Source organism: Penicillium odoratum (genome assembly GCF_028828045.1).
Source record: "Penicillium odoratum strain IBT 22623 chromosome Unknown utg000005l_segment0_segment0, whole genome shotgun sequence".
NCBI classification, from domain to species: Eukaryota; Fungi; Ascomycota; class Eurotiomycetes; order Eurotiales; family Aspergillaceae; genus Penicillium; species Penicillium odoratum.
The window spans coordinates 540,360-554,156 of NW_026643147.1; the positions used below are offsets into that span (position 1 = coordinate 540,360).

The following is a 13,797-nucleotide window of genomic DNA, read 5'->3' on the forward strand; positions in this document are numbered from 1 at the left end:
AGAGCACACCTGCATTAGTTTCAGTGTTTTTGTTATAGAGCACCCTTGTGGAGGAAATAGAGAATTATCACCGAACCATCTTGGATTGTTTACCTCCGCTATCTCCGCCAAGCTTCCATTACAACTATACAGCTACTACCATCTATGACAAACTACCTTATTGATACAGATAGCCTGTTTGCTGTCACAGCAGCGGCTACTAAAGCCACAGCTCGCGCCTCCTTTGGCTTTGCATTGTACGTTCTGCTAACCTCCGTTACCTTTTTTGGCTCTTAAAGAATCCAGCTTACCAGCCATCAGTCCGAAATAGCCCCCCTTTCACACAATAATCTCGGCACACAGTGGACCTGGTTCATTCCGGCTTTCTTGTCTTTGGCATTTACGCCTCTGCCCTTCATCTTCCTCCGAGTTGGCTCGAAACTGCGCGCTCAATCCAAGTTTGCTAATGAGGCCAAGATACGACTAGCAAAGCTGCAGGAAGTACGCCAGAATGTGGAGAAATGGGTTGATAATAAACAAACCGCTGATAATACAATATCCTCTGACACAAAGACTGTCGAGACTCAAAAGTTCGTCAGTGCCATCTTCACAAATCAGAAGGTAACGCTGTTGACAATGCAGTGTCTGGCTCCAACTGAACCCACTCCGTCCGGCTCGTCGTCAAAACACGGGATCTTCCTGCTGGGGAAGGCTTTCAAGCTTAGTTCTGTATTTGACTCGCCTCGCCTCATTCAGCCAATGTTCATGGTGTATAGTTACAATGTACGGTATTCAGCTAATTGTAATGTTCTGACGCGGATGGAAGGTCGTTTTGTTGATGATGTCGGGGACAGATAAATATAAACATGCAATGTCACCTGCGATCCAGACTCTGTAAATGTCGTCAAACTCGAAACAATTGAATATCCAGATATTTGCTTCCATCAAGTATTTGAAATAATTCAAGTATTATGTATTGAAACAGGTACAGTATAGTTGACTATTTCACGTCGGTCACTTACTTCATTAGGTCAGGTGGGGAGATGATCTGCGGAGAACCGCCACCGATCAACTTGATCATCTTGACTTCCTCCCATGCTTAGAACTCCGCGTTAACGTTTCAACTTTCATTCTTTCAGGCTGGCCCTGCACACAAATCCTTATATTTTGGAAGCGTATGATTTATTTTCTGCACGTGCCCTCTGTGAGCATGCCGTGTCAGCTCTAAAGGGTTTCCGCGGCTGAGATCCATCACTCGACACCCTCGACCGGGCTGTGCCTTCTCTGCTTGGTATTTACCTCTAACATTGAAACACGGGACGATGTCTCTCCTTCACAATGAAGAGTAGGTTATCTGTGGAGGTGTCCTTCACCCCCTTCCTCGATAGGGTATGGGCTGACCCAACTGAAATAGCTTCACTATCTGGCAATTACGATCCTCCTACCTCTCCACAATCAAAGACGGAATCGGAGACCGCTTGATAAATGTCAACAATTCAGTCCTCAATACCCCCGGATTTCGCGCCGCAGGCTGGTCGACCGCCACCACCAACAACAATGCCAGTAGCGCATCCTCGCTCAAACGTACATACTCCCCACCCATTCCTACGACAGCAGCCGTTTCCTCGGAATACTATCGCCTCGCAGTAAGAGACGCGAATGCACGGGATGAGCTTCAAGGTCTTGGTCTGGAGGACGGCGAAGATGACGAAGGCGGGATGGTCACCGGGAAGAGCAACGTGGATCTAACAGGACGACGGGTTCAAGATCGAGCTGCGAAGAAGAAGCTCCGACGTGATCGTCAGCAGGAAGTCCAGCGGCAAGCCGTAGCAGAGGACGATGATAGCAGTGACCTGAGCGACAGTGACGATGATGGAGACAATCCACGACGGTAGGTCAATCGCTTATTGACTGCGGGCACCAGTGGCTGACTTGAAATCCAGGTCGACCGATCAAATCGATTTCCCCAAGCTACCCATTCGTCGCGAACGATCCGATTCCTCTCCAATTCGGTCGGAGGAACAGCACGAGCGACCCGAACTTATGATCACATCACCCGCAGCGCAAAACAGTGCAAATCACTACCGAGCGGGATCCGGATCCCTGGGGACATCAATTAAGAGCGGACGCCGGCCGCGGCGCGATACCGCAACAAGCAGTGAGCTGTCCACGGACAATGAGGTCGATGCACAAGGGTACAGGCCGGGGCAGGTTCAATTCTCGAACACCAACGAAGTGCTGGAGCGACCCCGGAGACGGCGAGAGAGGACGGGCAGCCGCGGTGCGGAAAGTTTGGCCCTCGAGGATCTGCAAGAGCAGGACGAAGACTCCGGGGCGGAATCTGTTGGATCGGCTCTATCCTCCGAGTTTGATGCCACGGCCGGCTCTGGCTCACTGCTACTGGCTGGAGTGGGTATGAGCGGTGGCTTGGATTCATCTTCACCAGTAGCGCTTATGCATAAACTGCCGACTGGGACTGGGCCTACGAGCAACTCTCCACGAAAGTCGAAGACACTTCCAACCCCCGAGCTTCATGATCTTCCACCACCACGGCCTATCAGCATCTTGCAGCCGGTGAGCTTGCTGACTCGACAATTGAAGGCTCGGACTCGTGCTCCAAGCAATCCAGTCGAGAAATTCATGGTTCTTTCTGGTTCTGGTCAGGGAGATCCCCTCTACCTTAAAATATACCTGCCATTTTCATCCGATCCCGAGAAGCCACTGGATCTACCACTCATGAGAGAATCTAAGCTGTCCGATCACCCTGCGCACGTTACCGTCGCTGAAGCGATTGGTCTAGCACTATGGAAGTATTCTGAAGACGCACGAGATCCCTCTCTAGAGCGTGAGAAGCTGACTGTGAATCGCTGGGCCTTGCGAATGGTCGACGACGGCGAAGTAGAATACGACTTCCCAGCACTCGGCCGCGCACTTCCCATGACGGATTTTACATCCAACAATAACCAAGCTGCCAAATCACGAGGACGCTCACGTGGAAAGCCATACGATGAGTTCGCACTAGTTGAAGCGTCCAACAGTGAGTTCGAAGAGAATGAAAGACTGTACCCTCAGTACAGCCAGAGTGTAGGGTCCGACGATAATGAACCGCTGCCCCAGATTGTGGTTCCAAGTGCTCAGCCCTCACCGCAAATCAAACTTCCACTTGGGCGCCATAATCCAATCCTGGGCCAGCCATTCTCGTCTGCCCTCAACGACAACACATTGACTCCCGCAGATCGACCCGCAATTCCTATATCCCATGCGACACCTCGTCTTGGGGTTGCCAAGACCATGAAGATCCGTTTCCTCAACCTCGAAGGGTCGGCGCACGTTATGACCCTAAACACAACCACCGATAGCTACATTGCGGAGATTCTAGACTCTGTATGCAAACGCTGGGGCTTGGACAAAGGCAATTACCTTCTCAAGATAGTGGGGTCAAGTACTATGGCGCCTCTTGATCGAACCGTGGAGGCCCTGGGAAATATAACAGACCTCGACCTTGTCAGACGCCGCTTCGGAGCAGTGCCCCTGTCCCTTGGTGGATCACCAGGCAGCCCGAACACACCGCTTCAATTGGACAACGGCTCTGGCAATCCTACCGCAGTAAAGAAGGGCAAGAAAGGAAACCATATGCTTCCGTCGTCTTCTCAGAAGCAGGATCTAATTGGCGGTTACTATCGTCGGTATCATGTCTACCGCAAGCAACCGATGTCTTTTACCGCTTCCAATCACCGCATCCTTACCTTTGACAACGACTACATGCATATCGTACCTGGTGAAACAGGCAAGACAGCTTCCGACTCCAAGACTCGCTCCATCAACTTCAACGATGTGGTTGGCTGTAAGGTGAGTCGGCGCCACCCGAAGAGCTTTCGGGTTGTTGTTCTACGTGGCAACGAAGCCAATGAGCAGAAGCGGTATGACTTTGAGGCTCGTAACGCCTTGGAAGCCATTGAGATCGTGGATGAAATCAAGAAGAACATGGCGCAATATCGTGTTTGATTTTCTGGGAGTTACCTCTTCAAAGCTTGATTATGAAACAGGTGTCATTGGGGTTGCAAGGTCGGAGTTAGACATTTATGATTCAATCTGAGCATTTTGAACATTTAAAATAAACCCCGTAGCTCTACATATCAAGATTAGAGCCTGGTACTGCCATGATTAAGGTTGTCGCATCGCTCCACGATAAGATAACAGCTGACTAATGTTTCCGATCTACAATCTACAATCCACAATCTACAAGGACGTCACTTCCTTTTACTTCACTTCACAAGCATGGATAGTAAAGACAGAGCAGACACTTCCAAGGGAAGTGAAAACTCCCAAGCTCCAACCACCAACACAAAACCCCACAGCTCCAAATTCCGCTTCAAAAGCACCACATCAAACCATTCCTCCCGAAAGCGACACCATAGTCCCAAACCAAAAGAACGCACTTACAAACGCCGCCCACCCCACCGATCCCGATCCTCAAACCACATCCAAGAAAATCCCTCTCCCCGCTCCAGATCCCTGTCCCCGAACTCAGCATTCCGCGAATCCCTCTTTGACGCAATGGGCGACGACGAAGGCGCCGCATACTGGGAAGGCGTCTACGGACAACCAATCCACAACTACGCCGTTCCACAGACAGAGGGGCCGGATGGTGAACTGGAAGCCATGGACGAGGAACAATACGCCGCGTATGTACGTGCGCAGATGTGGGAACGTACACATGCCGGTATGATTGAGGCGCAGGCGCAGTGGCGCGAGGAACGACGACGGAGGAAATTGCGTGAGCAGCGTGGACGTGCGGAGGATGCGGAGAAGATGTCGTTCGAGAAGGCGATGGAGGATAGTTTGAGACGTGGAGCGGAGCGGAAGAGGAGGAAGAGGTGGGGGGAGGTTTGGGAGACTTATCTTGCGAGGTGGGAGGAGATTGCGAAGGCTGTGAAGGAGGTTACGGAGAAGGAGAAGGAGAAAGAACAGAAGGGTGGAGATGGTTCCGTCCCTGTTCCTGCGTCAAAGTCTTTGCGCAATTTACTTTTTTGGCCTGTTGAGTCTGGGAAGAGGATTGATGTTGCTACGGAGTCTGTGGAGGAGTTTATGCGTCATGCGCCTTCGTCTGAGGATTTGATGGTCATCTTGAAGGCTGAGCGGGTACGCTGGCATCCAGATAAGATTCAGCATCGATACAGTGGGCTTGGGATTGATGATGTTGTTTTGCGGAGTGTGACGGAGGTCTTTCAGATTATTGATCGAATGTGGAATGAGCGACAACCCAAGACTTGATTATTTTGTCTGGGCTGGCATCGAATGGCGTTAATGATACCCAATATCCAACATTTTACTTATAACATTGAAAAAATTATCATGACTGTATTCATTTCAAACACTTGAGTAAACCAAAAACACAAACCAATAGATAAACAGGCTATGCAAGACCAATTTGCTCGAAACATATAAGGAAACAGATTCCAGATTTTTGTGTTGGACTGCGCTAGTCATATAAGTCCAAAGATCAGAAGCGTGAAGAGCGAGCTTTGGTCCGGTAGATAGTCCATCCAAAGTAACCACCGACAATGGCACCGAAGAACAGAACAATCTTGAACAGGAACCAGCTCCAGCTACCGCTCTTCTCCTTCTTGGGTCGAACGCTGCCACTGCGGCCTTTACCACGTCCATTGTCCGAGCCACGGCTGCCACCGGCGTTGTTGCGGCCAACGGAGTATAGGTTCTCGGCCTTGAGAGAGATGATGTCGTGGTTGTCGCTCAATTCACCAGTCTCAGCGGAGAGACCCAGGTAAGCAACCGAAGGGATGGCAATGTTGTGGTCCTCGGCGTTAAGGTTGAAGCACTCGACCCAGGTATCCTCGGTCTTGTACTGAAGCTCCAGGGAGAAGGACTTGTCTTGGAAGTAGGTGAGACGGGCTTTGGTAGGAACGGGGGCGTTGCGGAGACCACGAGCCTAAAGTAGAGTTCATATTAGCTTGAGGCACACTTATCCTGGAGGCGAAGGATAACTCACAGAGCATCCAGCGAGCTCGTTGGCCTTGCCGTCGTGCGCCTGGTCGTAGGTGGTCTGCCCGTCGCCCATCATGGCCATGACATAGGGGAATGAGACACCAGGACGGTTGTTTTTGTAGGTATCGAAGAAGATGCCGAGACCCTCGAATCGATCAGTTGAGCCGAAGACAGGGCCCTGCGTGGCGCGCTGCTTGGTGAGCCAGAGCGCGAAACCATCACCATGCAGGTTGCCATTGCCGTGAATCTCGAATTCCAGTTCGATCTGGACAGTGTGAGCAGATCGTGTTCTTGTTGTAGTATATGAACTGGGCTTGGTCACTAGCACTCACCTGCCAGTTGGTCGCTGTTAAAGGCACGCGGGAGAAGATCCATCCTTGCTGCGAGGGGCGGTCGGCTGTGAGACGGATGTATCTTGGAAACAGTCAGTACTGTACATAGAAATACAGCGAATTGGCAGGGTATCTCACTTGTCAGCCCGAATGATAGTATCTCCTCCGAAGTCGAACCAGCGGCTTTGGAAATCCGAGTCAAGGTAGGGCTGTCGCGAATGTCAACAACGGTGATCGAAAGCCGCGTTTCTCACAAATGCTTATCATGGAAGAAGAAGCTAGGGAGAGAGTATAGGGCATCATACCGAAGTGAGACTGTGCGTTCGGAGCTATAGATCGCATGGTGGTCAGTACCTAGACTGCAAGATGTAAACAAAGCACTTACGGGAATGCTTTTGATATTGGGATCATCGTAGGCGTTGACAGGCACAGAGATCAGGCCAGCAAGGCACAGGAGGGAGGAAAGAGTCGGCAGACGCATGGTTGAATTATGGCGCAAATGGAGGAAGCTCAAGGAAGGAGAGACCGGGGGTGGGATGAATGGGGCTGCGGTGTCACCAGGACCCGAGAACCCAGAAATTGAAACGAGAAGGAAAAGAAAAACGGCGAGAGTCGGATAGAGGGAGCGAAAGCCGAAAAGTTGGGAGAGTTGGAAAGCAAGTTGGAAGGGTGTGTACTTGAAGGTTAAAGGTGTCCACTTATCAACTTGTGGCGCAGTGAACCTTACCAGCCACATTTCGGGAATAACTTCATCAACAGAAACACAGATATTTACCGCGTTAACTAGTTTTACCAAGGAATGAACATAACAGAGATAATAAAACATTGTGACTCTTGTATGAAGTGCTAGTCGTGAATCGTCATTCATTCTGCCTAAGCGAGCACCCCCATAGGATCCCATCGAGGCAAGACCTTCGCAGTCTGCCCCAAAATAGCTCGAACCTCAGACGAAACAAAGTTCGCGTCAACAACAGCCTGGAAAGTGTACTCATCCATCCATCGATCGGTCATCATAAACCAACCCTTCTCTCCAGATGTCTCACCCCACGAGTTCTCCACGCGCCAGCGAACCGGCTTGTCATTCTCGATATGCACCCCCGTGATGACCATGGCATGGGTCATGGAGGATTCCCCACTAGCGAGTCGCTCAGCTTTGTTCATGCCAAGCGAGATGTTAAATCCGAGCGTTAGGTCGGTGAGTTCGGTATCCATGATACCAAGAGTACTATCGGAGAACTTGCCCACATCGCATCCGAAGAAGACGGGATGTCCAGCTTTCAATATCGCAATGACTGCTTTCTTGAGGATCGGCATCTCTACATTGACATATGTGAGGGGCTGCCCTTCGACCACGTTACCCAGTCTGTCGACTGTCAATAGCCGGTTGTACTCATTGCGCGGATCATTGACTAGACTGAAGAAACGCCCCGGGGAGATGGTAGGCCCACTGCTTCGCGACTGGGCTCGTGTCTGAGACCGGAGGGCCTCTTGACCAAACTCGACCGGGGTCTTTCGCACCTCGCGGGCAGTGCCACTAGCGTCATAGTATTGCCAGACGAAGGGCTTATCCGGGCTCGGCGCAGGGCCCAGTAGAAGAGTGACGAGAGAGTGAATCTCCTGCAGGAATTTGTCCTTGCTCACAGAAAGCAGATACGCGGCCTGGGGATCATTCTTCTTAGCGGCCAATTTGCGGAGGGCCAATGCCTGCTCGCGCAGCTTGGCAGTGAGGAGCCAGTTAAGCTTGGAACTGTTCTTCGCATGGTAGGCATCAGGGTAGAGAGCCTGCGGGACGAGTCCATACTTCTGCACCAAATTGGCGACCATATCCCACTGGCCACCGTCAGTGACAGGGTCCTCGTAGAGCTTTTGGACTAAGCGACTGGAGAGATCTTCATCTGCCGTAGCGATAATTTGTTCGAAGAACCAGTTCGCCTTTTCGATCTTGTCCCAGTAGTAGAGGTAAGCTTGGCTCAGCTCAAATTGATTAAGCTGATAGGCTTTCATTAGGGGTACGCGGAAGACATTGGTCGAGGCAAAAAGCCAACAGCGGCCGGACGAGCGTTGGTTTGTGATAGGCGCACCTTCCACGGGTACGGTCAAGTTGAAGATTTGCAGGTCAGACTTGAGGGCTCGCTGATCAGTAAGAATCTGGCCATAAGGCTGGTTTGCGAAACTGGAAATAGCCAGGCGGTTCTGTACCCTGATATTAGCATGCATTCCTCACTTTGGGTCTATAGATCCAACCTTGGCATCGCTCAAAAGACTCTCGTTCCAATCCTTCAGATGAGAGAGTGCAAGAGTCTTGATTCTATCTCGAACAGGATATGATTGAGGAGCTGGTAGATCGTCAATAAACATACGATAATTTGGAATCAAGGGTAGACGGACGATATTCGGTGTACTCTTCTGTGCTCTGACTAGTTCTAGTGGTCTCCATGGACAAAGGTGCCTTCTCTGTGACCGGCTCCGGCTTGGAAAATGAGGTACCCATGGTTCAGTAGAGCTGGTTGTTTGGAAAATGAGAGGTTCCACTTGAGAATATAAAGAGATATGGCAGTCTGGGAGGGAAGTGAGACTACAAGGTACTCAGATAATTGGGGATGCGGGGAAGTATAATGGTGCATGATCAGCTCGATTGGCGTCATTTGATGATTGGTCATAAACCCATGACTCCTCTCATAAAGAACCTAGACTTCCTTATCAGGACCTTGACGGGCTCCCGGCCTACATTGTTGATATCGCTTTAATTTGGTTGGTGGGGAGTTGGGTTTCAATCTTATCTGGTGGCGCTCCTTGTGATCTAAACGACTTGGAGATATGCGGCCTCCGAGTCTCGTCCGACTCGATAGTCATAGAAGATTAATCCCGGCGAACCTGTCGAATTTAGAAAGTTGAAAGTAATCATTATTCAGGTAAAAGGACCAGTCTGGTTTCTGAATGACCTTGGGTAGCGTCAAGATTTTAGCAGACGGAGATCAATGGCTCATGTGGATGCTACAAGTATGTAATGCATTGGAAGGAGTGGGGAGGGGGGTGTTGTCGCCTGATATCCAAGGTATCAATATGTGGCGCTCGCACCGCCACAGAAGCTAAGATCTTGACGGGACCTCCAAAGGTATCACCATATCTCCAACAAATCTTCATCCATCTAATACCACCCACAATGTCTTTCCTCGGCTCTTCCACCTCCAATTCCTCTGCCGATGTCAAGGCCAACCTTGTCCAGCAGCTCCAGCAGGAGTCTGCCATGACCAACGCCCGCGCCTTGATCCAGGTACGTCACTCACGACTCCTCGCAGTCGCGCCCGTATCAACTTGTCTATCAGATCAAGCTAATTGGTTGATGTTTAGAAAATCAACGAGAATTGCTTCGAGGCCTGCGTCCCTACCCCCGGTTCCTCCTTGTCGGCCCAGGAGAACTCCTGCCTGACCACCTGCATGGAGAAGTACATTAACATGTGGAACATCACCAGCCGCACCTACATCAACCGGATTGGAGTTGAGAGCAAGAAAATGGGAGCTGATACTGTTACTTCCTTCGGCTCCGGTCTTTAAAGGGATGGAAGAATGAATTTGAATTCTTGTTGAAGAGAGTAGCACTTTCTGGGGAAACATTGGAGGATGAAATATGGAAGATCTGAGGATCTGTGTATGAATAGAAAAGGCCGGAGAGCCCATGTACATTATTCGGTCGTGGTTCTTTTGGCTTTAGTTCTGGTTGACCAGGATAGAGGGAGGACCTGCGGAATACATTCCACTTGATTTTGTGTATATTGCAAGAAACCTTCAATGTTCAAAAGACAAGTAACAAAAAATAAAACTCGATTTCCATTGCTGAAATATACGATTCCTTAATCCACCAAATGCCATTAAGCTGGCTACTATGATATCACACCTGTTTTTCCTCGGCGATTCCGACTAGCGCCAGTGCCAAATCCAATCCCGAGCGGTTGATCGCAGGGGCTTTTCATATCTCGTTATAAATCATACAAGCACTTTTAGAAGTCAGGGAAAAGATGTCCGTATCTGTGGGAGAGGTAAGCTCATGCAATGGGAGATGGAAACAGAGTAAACATACGCATCTTCACCCTCCTGTCCGTAGTGCTCCGTCTCTTCGGGATATTTGTCGTACTGGCTTGCATCTCCTTGTCCACCGCGGATCGGTGGGATGTAGGGAGCATCGATATCCTTGCGTTCCAAGCGCTCCCAGGTGACCTCGGCGAACCAGGCGTGGTTCTTGACATCCTGAGGACCGCCGTGCAAATTGCCCAGACGCTTGGTGAGATCGGAGGTGATCAACTGTGAGAGGAGATCGACGGCATCGTCATGCAGGTATGGCGGGTACTTGACCTTGCCACGCAAGATATTCTCATAGATCTTCACCGGGGACCCGCTATCCCAGAATGGGGTGAAGCCGCACAACATCTCGAAGATGAGAATTCCCAATGACCACCTAAAAGAGTTTAGACAAGGAACGCAACAATGCAGTGTAAAAGTGGAAAGCATACCAATCGACAGACTTGTTGTATCCCTTCGAAGAAACTACTTCCGGAGCGAGATAATCGGGTGTTCCACACAGGGTCCAGGTAATATCGGGGACATCCTTGGCAAATCCGAAATCTGTAATCTTCAGGTGGCCATGACGATCCAAGAGTAGATTCTCTGGTTTCAAATCTCGGTAAATGATCTGGTGATGATGCAAATATTCCAAAGCAAGGGTCACTTCCGCAGCATAGAATTTGGCAACGGGGTTAGGGAATCGCTGAACAGAAGCGTAAGATTAGCAGGGTGTTCGGCGGGACCAGAGCGGGGGCAAACCACTCACTTGAGACTTGCGTAGCAAACTGAAAAGCTCGCCACCCTCAACAAAGTCCATCACCATGTAAAGATTCCGTGAATCCTGCCAGGTTCCCCAGAGAGTCACCAAGAACGGATGACGAACGCGATTGAGCATCCGACGCTCGTCATTAGTGTGCTCAATTTGCTTCATCTTGACCACCTGGGCCTTCTTCAGCACCTTCATAGCATAGAAGCGATGGTTGTGCTTAGATTGGACCAAATGAACTCGACCAAAGCTACCTGTACCCAATGTGCGCTGCAACAAGAAGTCCCCCTGCGAATACTTGCCCCGAGTGGTGCGCTCTTGGCGGGGCTGTGACTGCGGAACTGCTGTCGCATTGGCATGATGGGCGGGGGACTGAGTACTCGATTCGGCCTGAGCCGGAGTATTTATGAGATTGTTTATGCTGGCGGCATTGTTGGAGTGAGCAGAGTGAGCTTGGGGTTCGGAGGATCCTTGTGACGGTACGGCGGATTGCATGGAGGCGCCTTGACCTTCCTCCGGGTTAGCTTCGGTAGAAGATTGATCTGGGCGGTCTGGGTTTTGAGGCAGCTCCTTGGACAAGGTCTGCGAGTCCTTTGTTCGCCGCTTCTTCAACAGGCCTCCTAAGCTCGGCATGGAGGACGGTTGATGAATGTCAAGAAGGGAGGAGAGTCCGGAGAGTGGGGAGGGGGGTTGCGGCCAGAATGACGCATTGATCTCCCTTTCGGGAAGTGAAACTCCACTAGATAGTCTTCCACTGAACCTAAGTTGAAAATTGGTTGGGGAGTTTTTTCTCCAGAGGTTTTACCTTAAAAATGCCAGTGATGTCGGGAGTTAATGGATTCTCGATTGACTCAGATTAATTTAGTATTCGCCCCCCATCTTCTTTCCCTCGCCACTAAATGTATAATGAAGAATGAATACTCCGCTTAATTCAATATATTGGTCATATAACGATAATAATTCTGTGGTGTGTTTGATTGAAATTGCCTTGATTATATCCCTATCGTCCAAAGCTCCTTTCAATGATATAATCGTCAATCTTGTTGCTCATGGAAGTTCACGGAGAAACCGGATGACGGCGATGACGTTGGGGACATGATGAGCCCGGCATATTGGGGCCAGGGTGAGTTTCATAGACAATCGACTAATTTACCCCAGATAAACTTTGAATATGGTTGCATGCGGTCAGAACATAAGGTCGAAGTGGTCTAAGGGAGAGATTGACTTTGGAATGAGCCCTATAGTCGGATTACTTTTGCTTCTGATGCTTTGGGCATTGATTTCAGTGATTATGTCATCATGCATGTATTTACTGCCTGATATACGAGGCCTTATATTAAGGCATCAAGGTATCCACAATTATCCATTATCAGCAGTTAGCATCGAGCCTTAGTCGTGAATTAACGTTTCTTACAACCAACACTTTTCATCATGGCCTTGGTAGCTTATTCTGACTCAGAGGGATCCGATGCCGAGCCAGACACCACACCAGCCCCTGTGATCGACAAGTCAAAGAAGTCTGATACCAGCACTGGTTTCCAGGTCGATCGCAGCAACCCGCGCAAGATTCGTGTCGCCCTCCCGAATCTCAAGCCCGAACACCCCACGGACCAGGACACTGAAGATGGTCCTGCGCGCAAAAAGGCTCGCCTAGGTGCAGGATCAGGCGGGGCCTTCTCGGGATTCAACTCGTTCTTACCCGCTCCGAAGCGTGTTGAGAAGAAGGCGCCTGTCGCCACAACGCGCAAAATATTCGGTTTGAAGACCGGCGCCACCCCAGGATTCGACCGGCAAGCCGATGCCGAATTTAAAAATGACCTCGCCTTGAACTTGAATACCCACGGAGATGCCGATGGAGAGATCCCTGCAGCAGGCAGTCTGGGGCAAACCGCAACCGATACAGATCCGGAAACATTTCAAAAGACGGAAATTGGCGAAGTCAAGTTGCAGGGTAACCCCATGATGTTCAGACCGCTGTCTGTGGCAAGAAATCAGAAAAAAAAGAAGGCCACAAAGTCGACATCCATGCCAACGCCAACACCAGCCAACCTACCGACAGAAAAGCCTAGCGCAGCAGCCCCTCCACCGCCGAAACCCAAAGTCAGCCTCTTCTCCATATCATCAGAGGATTCTTCTTCTCGAACAGAACTACCATCAGCCGCGGCAGGGACGTATGAGCCATTGGTGTATACCACGGAAGCCGAGGCTGGAGCAGCACCCGCACCGGAATCAGCACTGGATGCTCCATATGCCAATTCCACCGTGCCGTCATCACATTCACTGGACAACATCGCCAATGATCTGAATCTGTCAAAGTCAGAACGACGCCAGCTCTTTGGCCGTAATGCCCCGCCTGTGGACTCCCGGATCCTCACATTCAATACCGATAAGGAGTACGCCCATAACCAGGCCTTAGCACACACGGAGTTGGCTGGTACACAGCACCAGCCTGTGCGTACCATCAATACTACTGGCAAGCACAGCTTGCAGCAGCTGGTCAATGCAGCAACTTCTCAGAAAGAGGCGTTGGAAGAGAACTTTGCTACTGGAAAAAGGAACAAGAAGGAGGCTGGATCGAAGTATGGGTGGTAGTTTTTTCATAGCGTTTTTGAATTATATTGTGATACCAAAATTCATTTCAAGTTATCTTTGTTC

At 50.2% G+C, this 13,797-nt stretch overlaps 7 protein-coding genes across 7 annotated transcripts; 5 read left to right on the forward strand and 2 right to left on the reverse strand.

Moving 5' to 3' along the window:
- Nucleotides 1–144: 144 nt before the first annotated feature.
- On the forward strand, nucleotides 145–837 carry N7520_005738 (Major facilitator superfamily domain general substrate transporter; the record flags this gene model as incomplete). Its single annotated transcript, XM_057139672.1, has 2 exons — nucleotides 145–236; nucleotides 294–837. The coding sequence occupies 2 exons, from the start codon at nucleotides 145–147 to the stop codon at nucleotides 835–837; spliced, it is 636 nt and encodes a 211-aa protein (XP_056993678.1).
- Nucleotides 838–1,301: 464 nt separating this feature from the next.
- On the forward strand, nucleotides 1,302–3,984 carry N7520_005739 (Sin1 family protein; the record flags this gene model as incomplete). The annotated part of the gene is made up of 3 exons (XM_057139673.1): nucleotides 1,302–1,324; nucleotides 1,394–1,870; nucleotides 1,923–3,984. The coding sequence occupies 3 exons, from the start codon at nucleotides 1,302–1,304 to the stop codon at nucleotides 3,982–3,984; spliced, it is 2,562 nt and encodes an 853-aa protein (XP_056993679.1).
- A 273-nt stretch (nucleotides 3,985–4,257) lies between these two features.
- Nucleotides 4,258–5,253, forward strand: N7520_005740 (uncharacterized protein; the record flags this gene model as incomplete). Its single annotated transcript, XM_057139674.1, has 1 exon — nucleotides 4,258–5,253. One exon carries the CDS (start codon nucleotides 4,258–4,260, stop codon nucleotides 5,251–5,253), a length of 996 nt encoding a protein of 331 aa, XP_056993680.1.
- A 229-nt stretch (nucleotides 5,254–5,482) lies between these two features.
- Nucleotides 5,483–6,798, reverse strand: N7520_005741 (legume-like lectin family protein; the record flags this gene model as incomplete). The annotated part of the gene is made up of 6 exons (XM_057139675.1): nucleotides 5,483–5,929; nucleotides 5,990–6,250; nucleotides 6,318–6,399; nucleotides 6,456–6,526; nucleotides 6,623–6,646; nucleotides 6,703–6,798. 6 exons carry the CDS (start codon nucleotides 6,796–6,798, stop codon nucleotides 5,483–5,485), a joined length of 981 nt encoding a protein of 326 aa, XP_056993681.1.
- A 392-nt stretch (nucleotides 6,799–7,190) lies between these two features.
- N7520_005742 (C1 family peptidase) lies at nucleotides 7,191–8,808 on the reverse strand (the record flags this gene model as incomplete). Its single annotated transcript, XM_057139676.1, has 3 exons — nucleotides 7,191–8,510; nucleotides 8,562–8,653; nucleotides 8,706–8,808. The coding sequence occupies 3 exons, from the start codon at nucleotides 8,806–8,808 to the stop codon at nucleotides 7,191–7,193; spliced, it is 1,515 nt and encodes a 504-aa protein (XP_056993682.1).
- A 672-nt stretch (nucleotides 8,809–9,480) lies between these two features.
- tim13 (protein translocase subunit TIM13) lies at nucleotides 9,481–9,872 on the forward strand (the record flags this gene model as incomplete). The annotated part of the gene is made up of 2 exons (XM_057139677.1): nucleotides 9,481–9,591; nucleotides 9,669–9,872. The coding sequence occupies 2 exons, from the start codon at nucleotides 9,481–9,483 to the stop codon at nucleotides 9,870–9,872; spliced, it is 315 nt and encodes a 104-aa protein (XP_056993683.1).
- A 2,701-nt stretch (nucleotides 9,873–12,573) lies between these two features.
- On the forward strand, nucleotides 12,574–13,734 carry N7520_005744 (PRCC domain-containing protein; the record flags this gene model as incomplete). The annotated part of the gene is made up of 1 exon (XM_057139678.1): nucleotides 12,574–13,734. The coding sequence occupies one exon, from the start codon at nucleotides 12,574–12,576 to the stop codon at nucleotides 13,732–13,734; it is 1,161 nt and encodes a 386-aa protein (XP_056993684.1).
- Between the last annotated feature and the right edge of the window lie 63 nt (nucleotides 13,735–13,797).